The sequence below is a fragment of the Capsella rubella genome, unplaced genomic scaffold, assembly GCF_000375325.1.
Source record: "Capsella rubella cultivar Monte Gargano unplaced genomic scaffold, Caprub1_0 scaffold_8, whole genome shotgun sequence".
Classification (NCBI taxonomy): Eukaryota; Viridiplantae; Streptophyta; class Magnoliopsida; order Brassicales; family Brassicaceae; genus Capsella; species Capsella rubella.
Window position 1 is genome coordinate 12251384 of NW_006238916.1, and position 23414 is coordinate 12274797.

A 23414-nucleotide genomic window follows, 5' to 3' on the forward strand; every position below is an offset into this window, starting at 1 on the left:
ATGGGCAATCTTGGTGGATGATTACATTTCATCATGTGAGGTTTCTTTTGTAACTTTCTCAGCTGTTTTGTGAACTACTTCACCTACAACATCTCCTGCTAGTTTTGCAGACTCTTCAATTGCTTCTTTGCTTACTTCGAGACTCCTAGTTGCTGCTTCTTTCACTTTCTCTCCTTTATCTTCCTCCTCTCTCTTGTTTTTGTCACTGTTGCTTCTGAAACTGTCACAAGAAAACAACACATGAGCAATATAACCACATATTAACGAAATCTGAGATTATAGGATATGATGCTTGTTTGTTTACTCTAGATTGGGTGGGTAAAGCTTCATCTGGATCTTATGCATCGCACCTTGAATCAATTCCCAAGAACTCGGAGGGAATTTCTTGCCAAAGATCCCACATATGATCTTTATAAGTGACGGTTTCTCTTCTTTTGTTGCGGCACCATCGCTGTCTTCTCCATCTGCAGCAACCCCGGAGATCAAGATGATGAATAAGAATGAGAAACCGAATATGATTCTCCTTGATTCATTCATGTCAATATCTCAGTTAAAAAGTTTCAGAGAAATCAAGAAGAGAGCCAAAAGAAAATGATGGAACAGAGAAAAGGAAGAAAGAGAGAGATGATAGAGAGTTGGCGCCATGTTTCTCGCACCAAAAGAAGCAAAGCACATTTTTTTTTGGTTTGAACGGTTCTTGCGTAATACCCACATTGACTTTTAAGAGAACTAAATCGAAACTAATCCAATGAAAGCATTAAGCATCTGTCTTAAAAATTTAATATCATTTTACAAAAAGAAAAAAGAATTTAGCCTTTGTCTCGCATATTAGATAGACCCCAAAAAAAAAAAAGTGTCTTAAAGCAGCTCCCTCTTCTTGGGAACCTCTATCCTGAAACAACTGAAGAAGATATTCCCATGGCGCATTTGACTTCTTGATCAAAATCAAATATTTTCCCCGATTCTTAGCTATAATCACTTCAGATAAATCTTCTCAACCAACCAAAGGATTCGGCAGGGAAAAAGTTTCATTTGAAGAAGCTAGCATGATCGAGATTCATCGGTTTCTCATACTGTACTGCTAAGCACGCCTCTGCAACAACCCACTCACCATTCACAGCGTTTGCACAGTTCTACAAATAACTAACATTAAGCTATGCTCTTGAGAATTACTTAATTCACTGGAATATGTGAGGAGATCCTATAAGAATAATACCTTGGAACAAGTGTAGACAATAAGTGTCATCCAATCCCAATTATCCAATGATTGCTTAAGCCCTTTATCAACAACACCTTCATGTAAAAAAAATATTAGTGGAGGCATAAGTTGCATCTCAAAGTGCCTTGGACAGTCGCAGTTCCTGCAGTTATCGGGAGATTTCAAGTCTTCGGTGGCCAATATCGGCTTACCGCCATACGAGTACCTGACCATCGCAAAAATTTACAAGATCAATGTCCATTCAAGAAAATATTGAAGATTGAAAGTTGAGATTTTTACACTCTATAAAACGAGTGAATTACAATTACCTAAAACATTGTTCCGGGTTTGCATCTAGCCGTTTTTTGAACTTAAGGTAAGTCCTATCAGCATTGAGGGCTTTGTCATATTCATATTTCTCATCCTCCCACACTTCTTCAGATTCACCCTCATCATTGTTGCCGTTTTCTCTATCCTTCATAGACAGAGAAGAATAATTCTTCGAGAAACGATCAACTTCTTTTGAGGGCATCTCTTCTTTTGTATAAATGTAAAAGCATGGAACCACAGGACCAGTCTCAACATTAATTTGATCCGCAACTCTTGTTTCAGATTTTGAAGGTGAAGGCTTAGCTTTAGTCCCTGAACTCTTCTGTTTCTTCGAATTGGAGGCAACAGTAGTAGAAGCCTCCGCAATCGCCTTAGCTAAATTCTCGAAATCAAAATCTTCATCATCATCATCATCTAACCAATGAGTTTTAGAAGCTGAATCTAGTGGCGAGGCGACAGGCAAATCAGCTATTTCACTGACTTCCTTCTCTTTTATAGCTTTATGAACGCTAAAAGCTCTCCAGCTGAAACATTAAGAAACACACTTAACACCTTGATCATTTGTCACATAACCAGAACCATAATGTTGGCAGTAATTTGACAAGTGATCACGTAATCAAAAGGAAAAAAAGAATAAACCTTTGCTCAGATGTTCCACATTTAGGCATCAAGCAACCAAATATATAGAGCGTGCGCTCTTGGATGTCTGAAGTTTCAGTTGAGACTGGGGCATACACCTAAATGCAGAGACAGAAAAAAAAAACCATACTTCTAATTATAATCCAAAAATGCTTCTAATTACACAAAAAAGAGTAAAGCTTTCGACTTGAACACAAACCTGAGCTACGAGAGAAAGTTTGCTTCCACAAGAACAGCAATTGAGTAATTCTGGTCTCAGTGCATCATCTGGAATTGGCGGCCAATCCTAAAATTTCACTTCAATCAGAAACCAGAATAAAAAGATTGAAATTTCTATGAAAGAAGAGATATACATAAAGCTAGCAAGGAGTTACTCTACCGGAAGACCGCCGATTTTTGTTGTGTAGTGATCAGAAGACTCAAGCTCCTCTTCTGCCCATTGCCCAGGTAACCCCAGAAGAGTTCCGACCATGGTTACAGTTCTCCGATTGAAGCAGGAGATATATTTCCCTACGAGGTTTATCGAATTCGATGTTTGAATTGAAACATCACTGATAATGAAGACTAGAGAAGTGTGGAACCACCCGGTTAGGTTTCTAAGATAACCGGATTTTCATGTAATTTGAGTTTTCCCGGTTTCGAATCGAACTAATTTGCTTAATTGAACCGAATTGTTTGGATCAGTTTACTTGGCTCAATGACGAAATACATGTTCGGTTCAGAGGAGAAAAACTAGATTCATCCCACACTAGTAGTAGTAGATTGTTTGAAATCTAAACTGATCAACTTCTAATACAAGTTTTGAGACAATAAAGTTTCATATATTACCCAATGGGGCTCAAGTGTTTAGAAACATTAATACTCTCTGCATTTCTAAAAGTATCTATATACATTCCACAATAAAAGATTCTTGTGAAGCTGTAAGAAGCCTTTTTTTAATAAATTTGACTCCTTTCAGTTTTCAGGTTTCTCAGTTCCATCTCTTGGAGTTCTTGCTAGCTTTTGACTTCTGTTTTGCCTGTTGGAACGCCTGCATCTTCTGCTTCTTCCTCGCTTCTTTCTCAGCTTTTGACATCTTTGACTTTGCCTTCACTTTTGGAGCTTTCTCTTCTAGCTCTGCTTCTCTCTCCAGCTCCTTTGCTCTGGCATCAAGATTCTTCTCCAGGTAATACTGAGACATCCACACATTCAAAAAGTTATACATAGGTCAAATTGAGTTAGTAAAAAGTAGAGAGTGCAATCCAAAGTGTGCGTACATTGTAGTCGCCTGCATAATCTTCTAAACAACCATCTTCGACTTCTATGACTCTGTTAACGATTTGTTTAATGAAGTATCTATCGTGAGAGACCGCGATGACTGTACCTTGGTACTCGTTTATCGCTTCCTGATTTAATTAAACAAGAGAATTAGCCTATCTCCAAGTCCAAAAACAGTTATTATCATTGTGACCTCAACAAAGTAGAGAAGCCGAACCTCGAGCATTTCTTTCGAAGGAATGTCTAAGTGATTGGTTGGTTCGTCCAAAACTAGTAAAGTTGATGGCGTCACCATGAATTTGCAGAAAGCAAGACGTGCTTTCTCACCACCACTTAAAAGAGAGACCTTTCGGTCAAGCATGTCTGCTTTGAAGTTGCAGCGTCCAAGAAGACCTTTTATATCATCACTTCTCCAGTCTTCTGCAGCTTCACAAACTGTTTCAAGCACTGTTTTATCCAAATCAAGGACCTCAGCCTAGCGGAAAAAAAAAAAAAAGGGGTTGAAACCAAATCATGTTAATGAAGTGAGCAAACCTGTCAGTGCATTATTTATTTAACTGATTAAGAAAGTGAAGACTGACCTGATTCTGTTCAAAGTAGTTTGGCAGTACATTGTGCTCTCCAAGAATAACTTCACCTTTCATAGGCTTCTCTAAACCCATAATTAGCTTCAATAAAGTACTTTTCCCACACCCATTCGGGCCAATAATGGCGATTTTCTCTCCTCTTTCTATTGCTAAATTAGCCTTCTTAAATAGCATCTGGTTTTTGCAACAATAAACATTTTCCACAGGGTCAAACATGAGCAATAAAGGATTTATCTTATCGTCATGATTTTCATTTTAGTAACTCACCTTATCCTCAAAACCAAAATCAATGTTTTTAACATTGACTACCGATCTTCCACTTGTTCCACGCTCTGGAAACCTGATTTTCATCTGCTTCCGCTGAAATGGCTTCTCTATTAGCTCCTGTTCTTGAAGCTTCTCTAGTTTCTGTAATAAACCGCACAAAAGGGAAACATAAGCTTAAACTTCTCAATCCAACTCACAGATAAAAAAGCAAGTCGGAATAATGACATAATTGTTATGATTAGAAAACTTTAGAAACATTTTGAATAACTTTGCACCGCAGCAATCACAGCAAAGGTTCTACAAATTAGCATATTCTTTTTGTTTGCTAACCTTTTCTGCAGTAGAAGCACGACCAGAATTGGCACCGGCACCAAGCCTAGCAATTAAGTCCTTTGTTGAATCAATCTCTTTCTGCTGCTTTTCCCAAGCAGCATTCTGAGTTTCGATCCACTCTGCCTTTGAGATCACATACTGAGAGTAATTACCTTCGAATGTCCTCGACACACCCATCTCAGTTTCCACAATTTTGGTACACAACTGATCAAGAAAGGCTCTGTCATGTGAAATTATAACCATAGGCACCTCTTGCTTTTGCAAATAACCTTCAAGCCACTCAATAGTATCAAGATCCAAATGGTTTGTCGGCTCATCAAGTAGCAGCAAATCTGGATCCTACTCACAGAGAAACACACAATTCACATAAGCTTTGTGTTCAATCAGATTGAAAGGAGGATAAAGCTTTAAGAATCAAATCCCTCATTACCTGAAGCAAAATCTTTCCAAGTGACATTCTCATTTGCCATCCACCACTAAATGAAGCGACGAGCCTATCTGCATCCTCTGCAGCAAATCCTAACTCCGGCATCAGCTTACTGATCTTAGCATCAACGGTGTCTAAATTCACAGCCTGAGCTCGTCTCTGCAACAAATCAAATTCATCTAATAACCTTCCCATAAGGTCCAAATCATCAACAGATCCTTCAATGGCCTTCTGAACTTTCTCAAGCTTATCGGTAATCTCCATCTCTTCCTTGAAGGCACTCATGAACTCTTCCCTGACCGTCTTGCTCATGGAAACCTCGAATTCCTGGCTCAAGAAAGCAACTTTCATATTGGGTTTGGCCTTGATAACGTTACCTGAATCAGGTTCTTCTTGACCAGTGATAATCCTGAGCTGGGTCGTCTTCCCAGCTCCGTTCACACCAACCAACCCTACTTTTTCGCCCTTTTTAACTTCCCAGGTCACATCTTTAAGCACCGTGACGCCTTTGTAGCTCTTCCTAATGTTCTCAAGCTTGACACCAGAAGAGATCCCAGAAGCTCCGTTTTTGGAAGTCTTACCGTTTCGCTTCCGGTCGGAGTCCTGTTGGGTGGTCTGCTTGGAGAAAAGCGATTCGATTTCGTCTTGACGCTCTTTAACGGAGGTCTCGAGGCTGATAGTGGAGACCTGGGCTCTGATGGTGGGGATATCGCGTCTAGGGGTGGAAATGGAAGAGATTTTGATGAAATTAGATGGAGCTGGGGATGGACAAGGACGGAGTCCGGTGAAGAAAGTTGAACGGAGGTCGAGGCTATGAAGATTCGTTGTGAAACCCATTTTATGGAACTTTCCGGTGAATGGTGTAGATGAGAGCAATATAGTGGCGAGAGAAATCTCGCTCTACTGATGAAGAAGAAAGAAAGAAGCAGCAGAGTAAGAAGTCTCTCCTCTCTCTCGAGAGAGCGCCTGTGATAAGAGGAAGGAGTTTCTCTCTTCGCGTTTGAGTGTGAGCCAAGAGATATTATTTCCTTTTTTTTTTTCCAATTTTGTGTGATTTTTCTGGTTTCGCCTTTTTTTTTTTTTATAGTTTTTTCTTTGTTTTAAATTTCCTCTCTATTCCAAAAATATATTCATTATCATAAAATAAAAAATCAACATAACAAAACCAATATTTTATTTTGATTTTTTATCCGTAGAAAACAATGAAAGAAATGGTTGATATTAGATATAAATAGAACAAGAGTAAATAGTTATCATAGTTTCCATTTTTCTTTTTTTCTTTTTTGAGTACTAGTGAATAGAGATGTAGCTGCATTAGAAATGAAATTTGTTTGAATGCAACCAATATCAATAGTATAATTATAATTTTTCCAAATCCCAAATCATAATCTTTGGATAAAATAACTAGAGATGGGGAATATTCATGTTGATTAACTTTGAGTTCTCCACCACATGCAATGCAATGCAAACGATTATTACAAAAGTCAATCAAATAAGGAAGAAGAAAAAGAAACGAAAGAATCTGATTTTGTGGTGCGGAGGAAGAGAAGAAGAGATTGGTCGAAGATAACAATCCGATTAAGTCACCCACCTTTTGGCCTTTTGGTTTTGTGGTTCACATAACTCCTTTGAATTAACCGGACACTTCTCTTATTATGCCACGTGTCGAATTATATCATCAGCCACGTCAGTTCCTCTGTGGTTGTCATCTCGCCACGTCGTCACACGCGCAAGTTGGGTTTTGTTTTGTCTTTTTTGCTCCGTTGAGGGGATTTTGTTTGTTCCGTTTCTTCTATCAAGTTTAGTCGCAATATGTAATATATTTTTTTTTGTTAATCGCCTCCATGACTATATATAATTATGATTGTTAATATATATATTAGTAGTCATTTAGTTGACGAAGCAAAGTCGTAGTTACATTTATAACGAATTGACAAATTGTAGACTTTATTGTATTTGTAGATTATATATATTAAATGGATACAGATTCACTAACGATATATTTAGTCGGCGAGGTTTGATTTTATTTTTACAAAAAAAAAAGAAACACAATACGATGTGATTATTAACAATAGATGACGAGAGATTATTGTCTGTTTTAGTAGTGGAGTATTTGTAATTTACTAATAATACTCAAAGAACAAATTTGATGTAATACTAACTAAATCAAATCTAAACACAAACTCACTTTAATCTATTAAGAAAACAAGAAATCTAATAAATTAGTTGCCGGCCTTCAAATCTAAATCCTTAAAACTTATTGTTTATACACATTAGTATCCCTAACAAAAAACTTCAGATACTAATGTTAGAGACTAATTAATTAATTTACAGTACTAAAACCACAAAACGACAGCATCTAAAGAAAAACATGAAAGCATAAAAGGGTGACGCGGATTTTAAGCGTGTGTGCGTGTCCGAATGAATGGCACTATCGTAATTTACCTCGCATTTTTCCGACGCAAAAATACAAAATACTGTATTTTTTTTTATTTTTTTTTGATATGTTGTTGTGTAGAGACAGTGTGGCCGTATCACCCAATCGACCTGTTACTTTGCTGTATTAAATTTTAGCTTACTTTTTCTTAGCTGCTTTATATATTGCTATTGGTCTGTCTTCACCATCTTCCTCTGCTAAGATCATCTTATTCTCTTACACACACCCACACACCAAAAGAGAAAAAGAAGAAGCAAAATCCTCTTCTCGCTTTACAGACTTAACAATCACATGGAAGATCGGAAAGAGGTTCCAACCCTTTATCTATTTTCTTACATAATCGTTTCTTTTTCTGTGTGATTTTATTATCCTGAGAAGATTTAAAGTTTTAAGTGATGCATGATTGATCTCTTTAGTGAGTGATTTTTCAGGAGAACCTGTTTTCTTTGGGATCATCGAACTAAAGCTTTGTTTTTTCTTCAATTCGCTAGGAACTTTGTGAAAAAAAACAAAAAAAAAAGCTTTCTTATGTGTTTCGAAATCAGGATTTTAATCGATTTTAGTTTTTGTTCGGTTCTTGAAAATCAAAGATATTGAAATGGGGATTTTTTGTTCGCAGAACAAGAACGCGCCGTGGCTATCAGTACCACAGTTTGGAGATTGGGATCAAAAAGGAGGATCCATACCTGATTACTCAATGGATTTCTCAAAAATCAGAGAGATGAGGAAACTCAACAAGAGAGATGCTTCTCGAGCCAGTCTTGGCAACGATGAAGAACTCATTAACCCTTTTCATAATCAGCCCCCTGTTGAAACTACCAAACCTTCTAAGAAGCTCACGACTGTTCACAGTGACAACAACAACAACAACCACAATGAGTTCTCTCACCACCACCCACATTCTCCTTCTGTAAGATTCTTGTTCCTTTTTCAAAAGATTCATTGTCTTCATTCTGGATTTTGTTTGAAGTGCATGATTGGATTGTGTCCTGTATTTGCTATCTGCTATTGGTAGTTTTTTAGATTTTGGGATCACACTTTGTTTGTTTAATCACCAAAGATTAAACCTTTGAAGTTTTTTTATGTTTTGAATCGAGCTGACATGTTAAAATATTATTACACACTTGAATGTTCCATTGTAAGATTCATTTTTCTTGATATGGGCGTATATGAATTGGTATTAGCTCCTGTCTTTCTTGAAACCGGTAGGTAGGTGTTTTGGCTTGTTTAGGTTATGAAATCTAACTTTGTAGCCTTATATTGGTTATTTCTGGCAAAATGGGTAGATTTTGGGTCACACATTGTTTCTTATAGCTAGTTGTTCATGCTCATAAACACACCAATTTTTGAAACCTATATTTAAACTGCATTTACATTTATGTATTACACTTTGAATATCCATTGTAAGATTCATTTCGTCTTGATGAATAGGATGTTAGTGTTTGTGAGTTCATCTGATGTGGACCTTCTTTGGTTGATTAGGTTTTGGAATCTAACATTGTAAGCATTATATAAGGCCACTTGTAGCAATTGGGTAAAATGTGGTCCTTCAATGTTTGGTCAAGTTGGTTACTTATTGCTGTTTATGACTACACATGAAATTAATAATATACGCCCCACCAAACTTCACAACTTTAGAATTGGATTTGGATGTGATTGTGATTATATTGTTGGAGGAGACTTGCTTCAATGCATAATATATGTTTTAAAGCGTAGTGTAGATTACCCTACAATGAAGGATCTTGCTTCTATTTCTTTTACTTTTCAGTTGTTGTAATGGTTTCTTTCCTTCAATCAGAGTAAAGCATAATCTTTTATTTTGTACCTACCATGTGAAGTGTGAACTGACATAAACAAAAGTATTTACTTTTGGAGAAAACATTTTAACTCTTACGTGTAAATGACTTGGAACAGACGAGGAGAGGAATCTTCAGCTGCTTCAACTGCTGCGTTAAAGCTTAATCGAAAGGCGTTTTCTTATTTATGATAATAATAACAATGATTTGAAGACAAGAAAATGGTAGTGACACCTTTTCATGTATGTTTTCATCTGATGCATCAATCAGAATTTCTCTGTTGTTTACTGTGTAATCTAACTATGTTTTGCTAAATGTCAAGTGTAGTGATTCATATATTTTTCTGTAATTTTGTTTGGTTTATTTAGACACTCATGCTAAATGTGAAGTGTTTTGTTTGTAGAGCAGATTTATATATAAAAAGAAAGAGTGGTATTTACTAGAAAGAGTCATATTTTTTTTTGCATTTACAACAATGGAATGCATACGTTAAGTTCAATAGTAATAAAAATCGAAGTTGAAACTCAATAGCTACCTTCAAGTTTAAAGAATCACAGAAATAGAAGTTTGGGATTGAATTTATAACTCCATACAGACTCGCAAGTAATGTGAGGTACAAGATCAAGATGATGGCCTAGACTTATAAAAAGGGTTGATCGTAGATTTTAGAAAAAAGGACAAAGCCGAAAGAGAAGAACCCAATTCGTGATGCAAAGGCCTTGTCTCTGTTCAAGTACTTTTATATATTTGAAAAACTGGCAGAGTAGCAACAAAGTTGATATGGCCGAGTTGGTCTAAGGCGCCAGATTAAGGTTCTGGTCCGAAAGGGCGTGGGTTCAAATCCCACTGTCAACAATTCTCTTTTTTAGTGTGTAAATCCTTTGTTTTTTTAACTCACAGGTCTATGTCATCTAAACTGACTACTGAAATGGATTTTGAGATGGTTTTTTTCCGTGGTTCATGTGGAGATTGATTCAGTTAAGATAATATTTTCAGTTAAGTACACAAAGTCACAAATCATTTAGCAAGTTACTTTTTGACTTCATACTTAACACTGTTCGTTTCAAATTTTCAAGGCTACATTGCAAAATTTATTATGGAACGCATGAGATTTAACATGCCAAATCATTCCATGAGTCATGATCATCGAGCCACCCTTTCGACAACAATCTTCGTCTTCTTCCTTTATTTTGCTTTTTTTTTATAAAAACCATAGCTAATTAAAAAGAAATCAAAGATTCTTCTTCTTTTCAGCATCAGATGGTGATGGTTTCTTCTTCAAAGCCGTCCGTACAATGACAAAAGATCTTTGAGTCTGTAAGATTCAGAGTTTAGATGATCAAAGCTCGTCGAACTCGGAATCCTCCAACCCCAATTCCCCACCTTTTTGTGTAACAAAAACCCAAAAAATCACATTGTTAGAGACTATTTCTCACAAACCGGGTCCCCAAATAAATTACTACTGCTATCAGTTTTGTTCTATAATGGGAAGTTAGAAACCAATAAAAGAAAACGAAATGGCAGTGATAGAGAGAACATGGCTAACCTCAGTGGCTGGAGTGTTCATCCTGGCAGAACTTCCAAGTCCGAGAATGTCTTGCATCGGTATGATTGCCGTTTGAGCAGTAGAAGATAATGCAGCTTGGATTACTGACCATGAGATATCTTCTTCTCCAGCTATCGACAGGTATTTCTTTGCCTGCATCACAGAGGATATCGCCATTGTGAATATCATAAAACCAAAAACTGAAACAAATTCCTGTTTTATGCTATGAGATAGTGAAATGACCTTTGACTTCTCTTCTTGGTCCAGAGTGTCCCACCAACCTCGAATCTATTCACCAAAGACAAATCAATGAGACAGATACAATTCTTCTTGTTCTTTTTTTTATAAGTTTGGTAAATTCAACTTACAGTGTCGTTGTCATGAGTTCCAGAGTATACAACTTGGTTTACTTCATGATTGTGAGGTAAATGTGGGTTATCGGCGCCGCCCCCAAAAGCTGAAATTATACAAGAATAAATGTAGAATTGATAGATATTTGAAGACAGTAAAGAACATGAGGAAGCCAAAGCTATTTTACCAAATTGGAGGACGGCCATTCCAGGCGCTCCAATAGATTTCCTCAGCTCAACTACATCTTTAGTAATAACTCCCTGTCTTATTGCAAAGTGTATCCTCCATTAGAAAACAAACAAATACCAGATTTTCAAATTGTAAATATGCCTAGCAGAAACAGAGCATATGATTCTACACTAGTACACTCGGATTATTGAGGAACAAGGGATATCGCGATTTTCTGCTGATCTAAGATGTTATTCCACAATCGAATAGTCAGCCATCAATTATCTCTCTATGGACATCTCATGTTCGATGTAAACTACAAGCAAGTCTTGCAAGTGCATTATAAACTAATAAATTGATGCATATCTATTATAACCTATCGGGTTGAGCCTCATGTAAGTGCTAAGTGTTTGAATTATTGAGTCTGATAGCTTACCAAATCTTCAGCTATGATTTTGATCTTCCCAACGCCTCTTGAAATAGCATCAAATAAAGACTTTCCAGGTCCAACCTACATTGATACAACTTCTTAGGTTCTTAGTTTCTTTACCTTATTTCATTTTACATCAATGAATTAAGCAAAGCACCTTCCATCGTCCAACCATAGCAACTTTCGCTTCTACAGAATATCAAAGCTGATCAGTCCTGCGACAATACTAATCCAATATGTACCCAACATTTATGATAAGTCACTTTTTTACTTTGAATTTAAACTCACCAGAAGGGACCGCCCAAAACCCTGCAAATCCTCTAAAATGATCTATCCTGCATTCATCATACAAGTCCTGTGCACGTCGTATTCGATTAACCCACCAAGAATATTGGTCACTCTCCATTGCTTTCCAGTCATAAAGAGGGCTTCAAATCAAATATTGGAAAATATCAGTAAATACTATGGTGAGGAAGAAACATAAAAGAGACTGAGGGGTTAACAAGTTATGGAACAATTGTGAAGTACAACAAATGGTTTAGGAAAAGCCAAAAACATTTTTACGTTGAACATGCCACAATAACATTGTTTAGTAATAATGTTACATCGGATAAATTATAAACTACAAACAAACAGTGGCCTTTCCTACTTATCTAAGTGAAAAGAGAAACAAAATGTTATCAATAAACTAAAATACTAGAGTGAGTCGCATCGATACCTTCCCCACAATTGACCCGTTTCACTGAACAAGTCAGGAGGAACACCGCTAACAAGAAGAGGAAAGCCTTTCTTGTTCTGCATAAAGATATTAAAAAAAAAAAATAATAATAAAAAGGAAGAGTGACCTTCAGGAAAGTTTGAATTTTGTTCTGGCATATACGATAAGATTGTTTGCCTCCATATGTTAAAATTTACTTGCCAGTAAGAAATGTTTCTTATTTGCCCAAACGTCTGCACTGTGATATCCTACATAAATGGGCATATCCCCCATTATATCAACTCCTTTCCCCCGTGCATACTCACGAACATTCTGCCACTGCCTTTGGAACAAAAATTGCTTGGCAATGAACAAGTCTATCTGCAGCAAAGAAGAAGAGGTTACACTCAGGAGGATTTCACAATTCACTAATCCATGATGAAATCAAATCCAAATAGTTAGCAAGAGCCACCAAAATCTTACAAACTCCTTTTGACTTTGATATATAGCTTCCAAGGCTGAAAGATGGCGATTTTTAAGTGGTTCAGGCCACTCAAACCAACTGTATGCATTTAAAGTATTGTCAATAGCTGCAAAATATGCAGCATCTTCAAGCCAACCTATAGATAGTGAACATGTCATCCTCAATGAAATGTTGCTATCCAGATTAAGCCAATGCACTGTTAAACAAATAAATATTTTTTAAAATTGTATTATTCTCACATGATATAGAGGGGTTGTTACGAAAATCTTGCAGTTTGCTCTTCAGTTCACCATTGGCACCAATAAGCCTCTTTGCTGCCTGAGAAAAGGTCAGTGATCAAAGTTTACTTATCAAGCCAATAGACCAGTAAGTTGCTGAATTTGTGTGAGCTAGAGAGTACCAAGTGAGATGGTTTGCAGCCAGGTTGTTTACCTTAGTTATCAGGGGACTCTTTAACTTGTTGGCAGTTTGATAGTTCACACAGTCAGCATCACTGGTTAATATAAAATATCAGAAAATTGAAGGAGACCCACAAAAAATAAAGTGCATTTAGAAATCATGTAGAAGATTAGTACATTGGTTGTGGGAGCTCATCCTTCAATAATAAGCCATCCTTCACAAGCTCATCAAGAGAAATCAACAATGTGTTCCCACAATTTGCATCCTATAACTAGAAGCAGTTAGCAGTAACAACTGAGAAACAAAAAAAAACAACTCTGGAGAATTCTCGACACAAACCTGCCCTGCATAAGGAGATCCTCCTTCGTCTGGAGGAACAAGAGGAAGAACCTGCTCATGGAATAGATGTTATTAGTAATGTCAATAAATTGGACCTTAAAAACTTCATCTACTCGAAAGATTCAAAGTTCAATTCAAAACTCAGTACTTGGCAAGGATGTCAAAAGATCAACTTATCCCTCAGAGAAACTCACCTGCCAAACGGAACAACCAGTAGAATGAAGCCAATCGATGAACCGGAAAGCCTCTTCTCCGAGATCACCAATGCCGTGAGGACCGCGAAACGACGTCGGATGAAGCAAAACGCCAGCTCTTCTCCGGCTCTCGGGATCCGGAACCGGTAGCCAATGCTCATACTCTGCTGGGAAATCTTCACCAACGCTAATAGAGGAAAGAGAAGTGGAATTGCTCGATGCAACGACCTCCATCCGGAACGACTGCGACAGTTTTGTCCTGTTCCTAAAAAAAGCTGCGTCGGATAGTGATACCGGAGAGGATAATCGGAAAAGCTTGAGAGAAGAGAGTGAAGGAGACGAGCTAAGAATCATCGTCATGGAAAATGATCATCAATTGAAAGCTCCACTCTCCCACGACGCATCAGATAGATGACCAGTGAGTGAGTGAGGAGAAGATATTTTGTTGTTGCTTGCTCATTTGCAGAACAGTAGGATCGATCACGTGATGATCACGAGTTGGATGGAAATCTCGTGAATGGCGCCATTTTTAAGGCCGTATTATGGGCTTTTTTAAGGCCGACGAGATCGGATCTTATATCTTTAAAAATAAAAAACCCATGATCCATTAATAAATCGGATTCTTTTTTTTTTGGTAATGATTAATAAATCGGATTCTACACTCTTCAGAAACTCTACCTTTACTTAAAATCTTTCGGCTATTTTATTTTCTGTTTTATAGTCAAGGTTATTATTTTTCAAATAATTTAAATTCAGTGTTATTTACAGTTTACAGGTGAGGTGAGAGGACCACTCTTGAAGATTTTTCCATTACAGGAAAAAAAAACATTATTGCATTGGAGAATCAAGAATGGTCCCCCGATGCATTAGTAAAAGCAGCCATCATATCATAATAAAGTGGTAGGTGTTTCGACTGATGGATACACATACATATATTTTACAAATACATATATCTCTCTGTAATAAGGTCCACATACACAAAACTGCATTCAATTACTGAAGCTGAAGTAATGTAACGTTAATCAAATTTTTTGTAATCCATTCCATCTAGAATTTTTCTTCTATTCAAAAGAGAGACTAATAACTTTAGCACGCAATAATAAATAATAATTAAAACACACTTGAAATTTGAAAGCCAACTTTAGAAAAACACTGATCCTTATCGAATCTCCTAGTCAAAGTCACATTAGTCAGGTGCTATTTGTCCTGTTTATCATCTCTAAACAAACCCCAAACGCTAAAAATATTCATAATTAAAGAGAGGCACACTTGATCATCCCCTCTGTTGTTGAGCCTGAAGGGATTGTTTGGGCTCAGCACCGCGCAATGTACCAATCCAAGCCGGTGGCTGCATCCCGGTCTGCTCATAAACCGTATCAAGAACCGGTGGCAACATCTTGTAGAGTCCAGCAATATCCTTCATTGTATTACCATTACCACCACCGTTCATCCCCTGCTCTGCACCACCTTCACCAAAGTTCCACATAGAGATCTTAGGCTGCAGGTCCCTGATCGCAATTGCATTGGTCTTGGCGATTTCCTGATAAATGCCATTGTTGATCATCAAGAAGTCTCTCATGGCTGAGTAATCATTGTTGACTGCGCCTAATAGGGTCTTTAGATAAGTCCCCTGAGCATCTGCCATTGCGACAAGTCCCTCTGCATCTTTCTGTTTCGAGTAGAAGGCTGCATCAGCTGCAGCTTTTGTCGCCTCCGCTTGCTTCTGCTTCTCGTAAAGAATAGCTTCTGCTTGCTTCTGCTTATTGTACAACTCCCAGTTCGCTTCTTGTACCTGTTTGTTTAAACAACAATGCCATGTCATGTTCCAAAACAGAGAGAAAGAGAGTTCAAAGAAAAGTCTAAAGACTGTGATATGCATTACCTTAGTTTCATACTCAACGCTGGCTTTACTGAGGAACTCAGCTTTAAGCTTCTCTGTCCGAGTCAATGCGTTCATTTTCTCAACTTGAGTCTGAAGCTCAGCTTCCCTTAAAGCAACAGCCTTGGCTGCTTCAACCTCAGCCACACGAGAGTTTTGCGACAAAGCAGCCTTCTGGATCGCCAGTGCTGCATCAGCCTTAGCAACAAGAGCCTCTTTCTCATTCTGAAACACTTTGACCTCAGTCTTCACCTTGATCTCCTCTTTTGTCCCTTCTCCTAGCCTCTGAGTGGATATGATCTTTGACTCAGCGTCAATCTTGGCTGCGTTCTGGATTGTAAGTCCAGTCCTTTCTTTGGCACCAACCTCTCCCTTCATCTTTGCCTCTGCTACATCAATCTTGGCTTGGTTTGCTGCCTCCATCTGGGTTTTCTGGCCCAAGTAAGAGAAGTACTCATGTCCAGGCACATCAACGAGCTGCTTCACATTGGCGTTGTAGATCACAAGACCAAACTGGTTGAGCTCAAGCTGAACCTTGTCAAACACTTCCTTCTTGAACTCCTTTGTTCCTACAGTGCCACAATTAGATTGTCATATAAACAAGAAATTATACATATACTGATATACACACAAACAGTTCCTCGTTATAATCACGAACTAAAACAAACAGAAATCAAACTTCCATGTCAAGCAATTGAATCCGTGATAAAAGAGGGAAAAAAAACTCGAACTTTTAAGGTTTTCTCGGAGAATCTCTATGTACATATAAACAAATCGGGTGTGTGTGTTTACCTTTGAAGACCTCTTCCATGGTCATGGAAGCAACAAGAACACGAGTCTCTCCTTCGATAACACCCTGAACAAGCTCATTGACGTGGTTGGAGTGCTTGTCGTGTTGAGACATAAGCATGGCGTACAACAAGAGAGCGTGGGGGTCGTCAACGCGAGGGCCTATGGTGAAAACAGCGGGAATAACAAAGGGAAGCTTCTCGGAACTCATAGCCTGGACCTCGAACGTGTAGTTCACAGGAGAAACGTCGAAGACGGTGCAAGACTGCCATGGAAACACCCATGACTTCTTCGCAAGCTTGATGTCTTTGATCCCACCACCGGTGATCGCAAGATACTCCGATGCTCTAGCGACTTTGTAACTCATTCTTCTTCGCCTTCTCTGGAAACTAGGGTTATGTTAAGATTTAGGTGTTTTTCTGATTCGAGGTTGTTTGTGTGTGTGGGAGAGAGATCACAAGATGCTTTTACTTATATATATACGAGTCCTTCATACGCGCATCAAATAAAAGGAAAAAAGGAAAACAAAAAAAAAAAGAGAATAGAAGGGAAAAAAACAAATATTCTTTGAATTACTCATTTTTTTATTTTTTTATGTTTTAATTATTCAATTTACGTTGACTATATTTTATTTCTTCTATGTTTATCAACATTTACTATATTTTCTTATATGTTAAATTAGTATAATATTATTTACTCAAACCATATTCTATATTCTTCTTTAATTCGTAGATTCTACGAAGTTTCATTATATTATAAGATTAAATCATTTTAATTTTTATGAATTGAATGTTACAAGATTATATAACTGAATGTTTGTGGAAATCTTATAGTTTGGCTTTATATATCAAACACAATTTATTTATTAAACGATAAATACTTATAGATTTTAATGCAATATATAAGGTGAAGCATCCAAGAAATTTTGACCATCTATAAGTTAAATTTTAATATAGAAAAATTACACTTATCCAAAGAAATTAGTATAGATAAGTTTTTGCTTACGTTTATGATAATCGGTTTGTAGTTGAATTTAGATAATTTACTAGATAAGTTTCTCATAAGTTTTTTTTTTTTTTTTTGGTGATATCTCATAAGTTAATATAATGCAATAATCAATAAACAAATTACATAAAATTAGAGATAATTCAATTTTTAACTATTAAACCAATTAACGCGTTACGCGTGGACTAACCAAACAAAAAACAAGATTTTGTGCCGTTATTTTCTCGGGGTGACCTGAATACCACAGCTCTGTCGTTTTATCTTTACCCCCTTTCACCGTCGTCTTCGTTTGATTGTCTTCTCTTCTTCTTCTCTTCCTTCCTCAATCGTTTCGTCAAAGAGAGATTCGATTCAGAATCTCTCCTCTTCCCGGGGTACAAAGTCCTCATCTTTCTTCATAAAATGGTAGATTCCGGGAGAGAGTTTTTTATGTTAGATAATATCCCATGGCTAATTTGGATCCAAATGTTCATCTTCGTCCTCCTCTTGCTCCTCCTTTGTGTCGTCGGAATATTCTCCTTAGATATCGGAGATAATAGTTGCTCGTCTTCTGATTCTGTTCCTTCTACCTCCGGTTCATCTCTTTCTTCTAAGAGATTTCTTTCTGGGAATCCGATTCCGATCAGCCACCATGGTCTGGGTTTCACCGTCAATTCAAGTCTGTTACAGTCTAATCAGGTAACTTAAAAACCATCTCTCTCTTTCAATTTTGTAGGCGAGTCGTGGATTCAGTCGTACCTGCTCTACGTTGACTTGCTTTTTTCACATACTGAGATCTCTTGATCTTCGAATGCTGAATTAGATTATTAGTAGTCTGTGAAGATGATTTCAGTAAGATCGTCGTTGTTTCTTTCTTCATTCAGCTTCTTCGTTGTGCTTTCTGGGACATTGGGAAAAAGAAGAAGTAATGGGGGATTTGCTAGAGGTTTATGGAACTTAAGGGGTTTAGATTGCAATTAAAAAATTAAGGGGGAAAGTGGCAGCCATAATTAGCTGGAAAGTAACCACATTTGTGTTAGCTAAAAGTTGAAATGATGGCTCTTTTTCAATGTTCTGGGTTCTGAAATTAGCAAATAGTGAAAAGGTTATCTAAACATAGGGAATGTGATCTTTCTAATTATGGTTTTCTGGATCATAATATAGTTGTGGTTAAAGGTCTTTTAACAAAGTCATTTTCTCTCAGTTTTTACATGTATGTATGTGTTACGATCTCTTGGTCTATGTTTGGAAGTTTTTGATTTCTTTTAAGTGTCTCTTTCCTATTTTGTTGGTTGTAGCTTTTAGGTAACGAAACAAGGTTGTTGTTTCCTTTGGTGTTAAGCTTTGCTTGCTGAGATCTCAGCAGACTTTTCTAGTTTTGTCTTAAAGCAACAATTAGCTTTCTCTCTTGGCTTCTTTACACAGTGTTGTGGTGCTATACCTGTTTCAATAGGGAAGGAGAGCTGAAATGTTATTTGGACGTTTTGATTTTGATTATTTGCTTATATGACTCGAGATTCTTAGAATAGAGAGTGTAGATTATATACTTTTACAAACAAGAAGCTATAAATTTAAGTCTCGTTTCAGACATTTGGATCATGGATTCAGAAAAGAGTTTGTATTTAACAGTCCTCTTCAAATTTTTTGTGTCCCCTCTGTCATTGTATCACATACCAGTTTACTGGATTAATGAGTACACGCATTGGTGTTGCATTGCATCTGTTTGTAATATGATTAATCACTCTCTTGTTTTTTAGATTAATTGTCTGTTAATATAAACCCATCGGTTTTTGCAATCATAGATTGGAAACTCTCAAAGCATAAAAGGAGAGATCGAACCAGCAGTAACAAGGAGAGTGACAACAACAGAGGAAGCAGCAGAAGGTTCGTTGGAGAAAGAGTCGAGTCATAATTTGCATCATCCGTGTAATTTGTTTAGGCTGGCTGGGTCTGCGTTTCTAAAGTGTTTCGGGATTGGCACCGAAGAAACAGAGGATCCTCTGAGACAAGAATCTAAAAAAGAGAGATGATTAAAGCTCTTGTGAATAGAAGAAAGAACATACTAACACCTTTTCATATGTGTTGTTGATCGTAGGTAGCAATTGAGTAGGAGAGATTGAAGAAACTTGTAAGTATATAAAAAAAGGTCAAATTGTTGGGGGTAACACGAACGAGTTGTCTCTAACGCATTCGTTTTTTTTTTTTTTTTTTGGCGTGAAACTATTGTTTTCATTGTGGTTAAATTATTTTTATCTGCGGTTATTTTCTGTGGTGCCGGGTGCGTGCGTTGCATGCATCTTAATGTAACTTTTTTATAAGAGGAAAAATTACTTATCTAAACAGAAAACAAAATTACAGTGCAAATATCCGGATCTAAAGTTTTAAAATCAATAAAAGTGAGCAATTAAATGACAAAAATACTGATTTGATTAAATACTTACTACTACTAATTTACGAAACAAATGCTTTCACAAAGGTTGATACTACATTAACAAAAGCCATAATTTTAACTAATTGAACCAACTTATACACCAACTTGGAAAGAGTTAACTATTAAAACCAACTTAACGGGCGCTTTGACGGCTTCCTCGACCGCGTTAGGAGAACAAGGGAATGTATCTTTGACATAAGTGAGTGTGTTGTGTCTACACACATGCATACACATCACACAAGTCAGTCAACTCACAGATTTTAAACAAACTAGTAGAGAGACAGAGTCATCCAAAGCCACTTGCTTATTTTTACGTTAAATCATATTGCAAAGTCTTTAAGAAAATTGTATTATATACATGTTCGAAGACTCATTCCAACTACCGAGTTAACACACTATATATAAATTCACAGTTGTCTCTCTTCAGTTTACTCACATCTAGAGATACAAAGCTGTCTCTCTCTCTCTCTCTGATCCATAGCTGCTCAATAAATCCTCATCTCAGCAAATTATCAGATCTCAATGGACAAACTAGTAAGCCAAAGGGAAGAAGAAACTTATCTACGGATTCCATTTCAGTTTCTCGACCAAACTGTCATAGCTATCTTCAAGTGTCTTGGTCTTCTTTGTCCGACAGCGAAGAGACCAGCCTCGTCCCCGGTGACTTTAAATCAGCCTGAGCCGGTAAGCTTTTCCTTTCACAATATTCATCGAATATCTAATTATTTTCTGTTGTTTTAATTTCTACGTTATACAGTATAAATGTGTTGTTTTAGGTAGATTGATGAAGTTTATAATATTTGGGTTTTAATACCAGAATATGATAAATGAGGAGCTAAACGTGTGTTTGCTATTACAGGAGGATCAAGAATATGATGTTGACATGAAAGACGATGAAGATGTCGTTCTGTTGACTAGAGGCGGAGGCCGCAAGAAGACCAGAGGAAAGCAAACGGATAAAGAAAAGACTAGTAAAGGTCGTCGTGGCCAAACTAATAAAATACCAAAGGCAGCAGCAGCCATACAAGTGTCTGGAGATTAACAAGTCCTGGAATCGAAATAACCCAAGAGACTTACCCTGTTACCCAGTAATATATCAATTAGGCGTTTGCTCCTCTCTTTGTTTCCTCTCCTACTTGAAAACTTCAATATTAGGCCTTGTTTTTTCTTTTAAGACAACAATATTTGACCACACGTATATGTTTTTATAAACGAGTAACTCAGACTATAACTATATGCTTTTGAAATCGGGACGAAGCCATATCTAGTCTAAGCTATATATTCTGACTTTGACATTTTTTATCACCAAACTTTGTTTACCTTGTAATATTAGCACCATGTGTATTATTGATTGTAATAGCTTCCAGCTGATTACAAAACTAATAATATGTTGTTATGTCTATAACAATATTTAAACTATAGTTATACATATTTTAAACAGATAATTATTGAGTTAGTTAGATTAATCAACTTAGCAACACATAAACACAACATAAAACTTCTTCGCTGGTCTCCACGAGTAAACGCCTAATTCTTGTATTATTATTACTAGTGGCGAGTGGCGACCACGAGAACCAAAGGCCAACTTTAATTGACATTTTGTTTATTTACATTTTCCTTGTGGCTTTGGATGTACCAATTGTAAACTTATTTAAACAGTTCTAAACGTAAGAAAATTGTGATAACAACAAACAATCATAAATTCATAAATTATTTTTCGAAATTCGTAATTCATAATTTATTTTCCGAAATTCGTAACTATAGTCCAATCTATATTCCATAATTCGTCATCGGATGAGTGAACTGTTTTCGTCTGTTTATTCCAATTTATTAAAATACAAAGCCGAGTCATCAAGCTGCCTAAAGCCTTAAACCACATGCTTATCTTCACTAATAACAACAAATATAACATTAGTATAATTATGCTTGAATTAATTTTATTTCTTGATTTTCGTTTTGTTTTGTCAACTAATTAATCAAGGACTCAGAAAAGTGACTTTATTATTTATTCATATTCGAAAGTCACGATTTAAGAAAATGTATTAAACTATAGAAAGAGTCGCACCAAATACCGAGTTACTCCACTATAAAAAAGGCAAAGCTATCTCTCTGATCTCTACGCCCAATCACTCACATCTAAAAGAACAGCTTCACTCCTCTCAGGCTTCTCATATTAAATAAAAGCTTTACTCATCTTATCAGATCTCAATGGAGAAATCAGACAGACAAAGCGAAGAAGCAACTTACTTGTGGATTCCTCTTCAGTACCTCGACCAAACTCTCAAAGCTATCTTGAGATGCCTTGGTCTTTTTCATCAAGATTCTCCGACAACGACGAAAACAGCGTCGTCTCCAGGAACTTCAACCCAGCTGGTATGTTTTGGATTAATATGGGATCTGGTTTGTTGTGTATATGCATGGAAAAACAGCTAAAAACCCATTTAGTCTCTTCTTTAAATCGCAAAAAAAAAATGTTAAAATTTTGGAAGTAAAATTTTCAGTTAAAATTCTGTATTATAATAATTTATTTTATTTCCAATCACTTTTTTCATAGTCAGGAAGTCAGGACCAAAGTATTTAGCTGTTTTTTACTTTGAGGTAAATTCTGTTAAATCAAGTTTGGATGAGGGAAAATAAAAAGGTTTATACGAGAATAACGATGATTTGAGTTAGAAATATTCAGTCAAATAACATCATAATTCGAGTAGTTTATGTTTTTGGTTGAAAAGGTGTTAATTTTGAGTAGTTGTATACTCCAAACTTGCTTTTAGTAATATATAGTATAATATAAAAGTATGAACCCAAACTTGTGTTTCTCTACTACTTGCAGGAGGAAGAAGAAGAAGAAGAAGAAGATGTTACCGTGAAAGAGGAGGAGGAGGAGGAGGAGGAGGTCGTTGTGACGTCAAGGGGCCTCAATCGCGGCGTCGTTGTGAAGAGTAGAGCTACAAAGGTCCAAGCTAAGTCAAGGGGGAAGGAAACAGTTAGCAGAGGACGTCGTGGCCAACACCATTAGCACTTCTCTACATCACATTATTAATTAGCTCTCATTTATTTTGCAATCTATTACATTCTTAATTTGATATTATTGTTATCGTACTGTTTACTTTCTATGACCTATTAACAACAATCTACCGACACACGACAATAAATCTACTTCATCCATCTATAATAAATTATAATTATAATTATAATTTCCTTCTTCATAGTCTTATTTGTATCTGATTAATCTAAACACAAAATTGCATTGTATATGTACGTAACGTTCATGTCGTTGTTGTCAAGTGTAGTAAAATATAGTAGTAGTAGTTAACTAGTTATATTTGAAATGATTTTGGGTTTAACCATCAGAAGTGCATAACCAGTATCAGTATTAATTGAACGCATTTATTATCCATCTCTATCGAACGTATCCGTCCAAGGTTAAACATTAAAGACGTTACCTAATTCAT

General features: G+C 36.6%; 9 protein-coding genes and 1 non-coding gene across 11 annotated transcripts; 5 read left to right on the forward strand and 5 right to left on the reverse strand.

The window, feature by feature from the left end:
* Window positions 1-6: 6 nt before the first annotated feature.
* On the reverse strand, window positions 7-641 carry LOC17876297. The gene is made up of 2 exons (XM_006282106.2): window positions 305-641; window positions 7-220 (listed from the first exon to the last, which is right to left on the reverse strand). The coding sequence occupies exons 1-2, from the start codon at window positions 535-537 to the stop codon at window positions 22-24; spliced, it is 432 nt and encodes a 143-aa protein (XP_006282168.1). The 5' UTR covers window positions 538-641; the 3' UTR covers window positions 7-21.
* Window positions 642-730: 89 nt separating this feature from the next.
* LOC17875633 (probable 20S rRNA accumulation protein 4) lies at window positions 731-2704 on the reverse strand. Of its 2 annotated transcripts, none has more exons than XM_023777547.1 (6): window positions 2547-2704; window positions 2367-2453; window positions 2168-2265; window positions 1528-2052; window positions 1217-1424; window positions 731-1143 (listed from the first exon to the last, which is right to left on the reverse strand). In XM_023777547.1, exons 1-6 carry the CDS (start codon window positions 2637-2639, stop codon window positions 1108-1110), a joined length of 1047 nt encoding a protein of 348 aa, XP_023633315.1. In that variant the 5' UTR covers window positions 2640-2704; the 3' UTR covers window positions 731-1107. The 2 variants fall into 2 exon arrangements, with proteins under 2 accessions (XP_023633315.1, XP_006280612.2); XM_006280550.2 differs by having other exon boundaries at window positions 735-1133; window positions 2547-2700.
* Window positions 2705-2965: 261 nt separating this feature from the next.
* On the reverse strand, window positions 2966-6061 carry LOC17874865 (ABC transporter F family member 5). Its single transcript, XM_006279522.2, has 7 exons — window positions 5042-6061; window positions 4609-4950; window positions 4279-4419; window positions 4006-4185; window positions 3642-3899; window positions 3424-3552; window positions 2966-3338 (listed from the first exon to the last, which is right to left on the reverse strand). Exons 1-7 carry the CDS (start codon window positions 5873-5875, stop codon window positions 3138-3140), a joined length of 2085 nt encoding a protein of 694 aa, XP_006279584.1. The 5' UTR covers window positions 5876-6061; the 3' UTR covers window positions 2966-3137.
* Window positions 6062-7598: 1537 nt separating this feature from the next.
* Window positions 7599-9717, forward strand: LOC17876931. Its single transcript, XM_006281272.2, has 3 exons — window positions 7599-7784; window positions 8095-8385; window positions 9390-9717. Exons 1-3 carry the CDS (start codon window positions 7767-7769, stop codon window positions 9435-9437), a joined length of 357 nt encoding a protein of 118 aa, XP_006281334.1. The 5' UTR covers window positions 7599-7766; the 3' UTR covers window positions 9438-9717.
* A 328-nt stretch (window positions 9718-10045) lies between these two features.
* TRNAL-AAG lies at window positions 10046-10126 on the forward strand. Its single transcript has one exon. It is a non-coding gene; the product is annotated as a tRNA-Leu (tRNA).
* Window positions 10127-10281: 155 nt separating this feature from the next.
* Window positions 10282-14340, reverse strand: LOC17874656 (4-alpha-glucanotransferase DPE1, chloroplastic/amyloplastic). The gene is made up of 16 exons (XM_006280178.2): window positions 13880-14340; window positions 13686-13736; window positions 13523-13611; window positions 13380-13440; window positions 13187-13265; window positions 12947-13083; window positions 12686-12844; window positions 12485-12561; window positions 12055-12194; window positions 11924-11955; window positions 11773-11847; window positions 11356-11428; window positions 11186-11274; window positions 11061-11105; window positions 10818-10970; window positions 10282-10654 (listed from the first exon to the last, which is right to left on the reverse strand). Exons 1-16 carry the CDS (start codon window positions 14237-14239, stop codon window positions 10550-10552), a joined length of 1725 nt encoding a protein of 574 aa, XP_006280240.1. The 5' UTR covers window positions 14240-14340; the 3' UTR covers window positions 10282-10549.
* A 643-nt stretch (window positions 14341-14983) lies between these two features.
* On the reverse strand, window positions 14984-16978 carry LOC17875116 (flotillin-like protein 3). Its single transcript, XM_006281763.2, has 3 exons — window positions 16551-16978; window positions 15762-16327; window positions 14984-15671 (listed from the first exon to the last, which is right to left on the reverse strand). Exons 1-3 carry the CDS (start codon window positions 16912-16914, stop codon window positions 15153-15155), a joined length of 1449 nt encoding a protein of 482 aa, XP_006281825.1. The 5' UTR covers window positions 16915-16978; the 3' UTR covers window positions 14984-15152.
* An 820-nt stretch (window positions 16979-17798) lies between these two features.
* Window positions 17799-19865, forward strand: LOC17875023. The gene is made up of 2 exons (XM_023784628.1): window positions 17799-18230; window positions 19334-19865. Exons 1-2 carry the CDS (start codon window positions 17955-17957, stop codon window positions 19559-19561), a joined length of 504 nt encoding a protein of 167 aa, XP_023640396.1. The 5' UTR covers window positions 17799-17954; the 3' UTR covers window positions 19562-19865.
* A 364-nt stretch (window positions 19866-20229) lies between these two features.
* Window positions 20230-21156, forward strand: LOC17874711 (elicitor peptide 2). Its single transcript, XM_006281284.2, has 2 exons — window positions 20230-20646; window positions 20822-21156. Exons 1-2 carry the CDS (start codon window positions 20485-20487, stop codon window positions 21002-21004), a joined length of 345 nt encoding a protein of 114 aa, XP_006281346.1. The 5' UTR covers window positions 20230-20484; the 3' UTR covers window positions 21005-21156.
* Window positions 21157-21903: 747 nt separating this feature from the next.
* Window positions 21904-23153, forward strand: LOC17877338 (elicitor peptide 1). Its single transcript, XM_006281277.2, has 2 exons — window positions 21904-22335; window positions 22793-23153. The coding sequence occupies exons 1-2, from the start codon at window positions 22171-22173 to the stop codon at window positions 22976-22978; spliced, it is 351 nt and encodes a 116-aa protein (XP_006281339.1). The 5' UTR covers window positions 21904-22170; the 3' UTR covers window positions 22979-23153.
* Window positions 23154-23414: the final 261 nt, after the last annotated feature.

Coding starts and splice junctions, on each gene's coding strand:
- LOC17876297 (XM_006282106.2), bottom strand. CDS start 537: ATGAATGAATCAAGGAGAATCATATTCGGTTTCTCATTCTTATTCATC. Junction 221..304: donor CTTTACCCACCCAATCTAGA/GTAAACAAACAA, acceptor TTCTTGTGACAG/TTTCAGAAGCAACAGTGACA.
- LOC17875633 (XM_006280550.2), bottom strand. CDS start 2,639: ATGGTCGGAACTCTTCTGGGGTTACCTGGGCAATGGGCAGAAGAGGAG. Junction 2,454..2,546: donor CAAAAATCGGCGGTCTTCCG/GTAGAGTAACTC, acceptor GTGAAATTTTAG/GATTGGCCGCCAATTCCAGA. Junction 2,053..2,167: donor TGTGGAACATCTGAGCAAAG/GTTTATTCTTTT, acceptor TTAATGTTTCAG/CTGGAGAGCTTTTAGCGTTC.
- LOC17874865 (XM_006279522.2), bottom strand. CDS start 5,875: ATGGGTTTCACAACGAATCTTCATAGCCTCGACCTCCGTTCAACTTTC. Junction 4,186..4,278: donor ATTTTGGTTTTGAGGATAAG/GTGAGTTACTAA, acceptor TGCAAAAACCAG/ATGCTATTTAAGAAGGCTAA. Junction 3,339..3,423: donor ATTATGCAGGCGACTACAAT/GTACGCACACTT, acceptor TGGATGTCTCAG/TATTACCTGGAGAAGAATCT.
- LOC17876931 (XM_006281272.2), top strand. Junction 8,386..9,389: donor ACCACCCACATTCTCCTTCT/GTAAGATTCTTG, acceptor GACTTGGAACAG/ACGAGGAGAGGAATCTTCAG.
- LOC17874656 (XM_006280178.2), bottom strand. CDS start 14,239: ATGACGATGATTCTTAGCTCGTCTCCTTCACTCTCTTCTCTCAAGCTT. Junction 13,084..13,186: donor TAACAACCCCTCTATATCAT/GTGAGAATAATA, acceptor CACTATCTATAG/GTTGGCTTGAAGATGCTGCA. Junction 11,429..11,772: donor AAATCATAGCTGAAGATTTG/GTAAGCTATCAG, acceptor GCAATAAGACAG/GGAGTTATTACTAAAGATGT.
- LOC17875116 (XM_006281763.2), bottom strand. CDS start 16,914: ATGAGTTACAAAGTCGCTAGAGCATCGGAGTATCTTGCGATCACCGGT. Junction 16,328..16,550: donor CATGGAAGAGGTCTTCAAAG/GTAAACACACAC, acceptor GTGGCACTGTAG/GAACAAAGGAGTTCAAGAAG. Junction 15,672..15,761: donor GCGTTGAGTATGAAACTAAG/GTAATGCATATC, acceptor TTAAACAAACAG/GTACAAGAAGCGAACTGGGA.
- LOC17875023 (XM_023784628.1), top strand. CDS start 17,955: ATGGTAGATTCCGGGAGAGAGTTTTTTATGTTAGATAATATCCCATGG. Junction 18,231..19,333: donor GTCTGTTACAGTCTAATCAG/GTAACTTAAAAA, acceptor TTGCAATCATAG/ATTGGAAACTCTCAAAGCAT.
- LOC17874711 (XM_006281284.2), top strand. CDS start 20,485: ATGGACAAACTAGTAAGCCAAAGGGAAGAAGAAACTTATCTACGGATT. Junction 20,647..20,821: donor CTTTAAATCAGCCTGAGCCG/GTAAGCTTTTCC, acceptor TTGCTATTACAG/GAGGATCAAGAATATGATGT.
- LOC17877338 (XM_006281277.2), top strand. CDS start 22,171: ATGGAGAAATCAGACAGACAAAGCGAAGAAGCAACTTACTTGTGGATT. Junction 22,336..22,792: donor CAGGAACTTCAACCCAGCTG/GTATGTTTTGGA, acceptor TACTACTTGCAG/GAGGAAGAAGAAGAAGAAGA.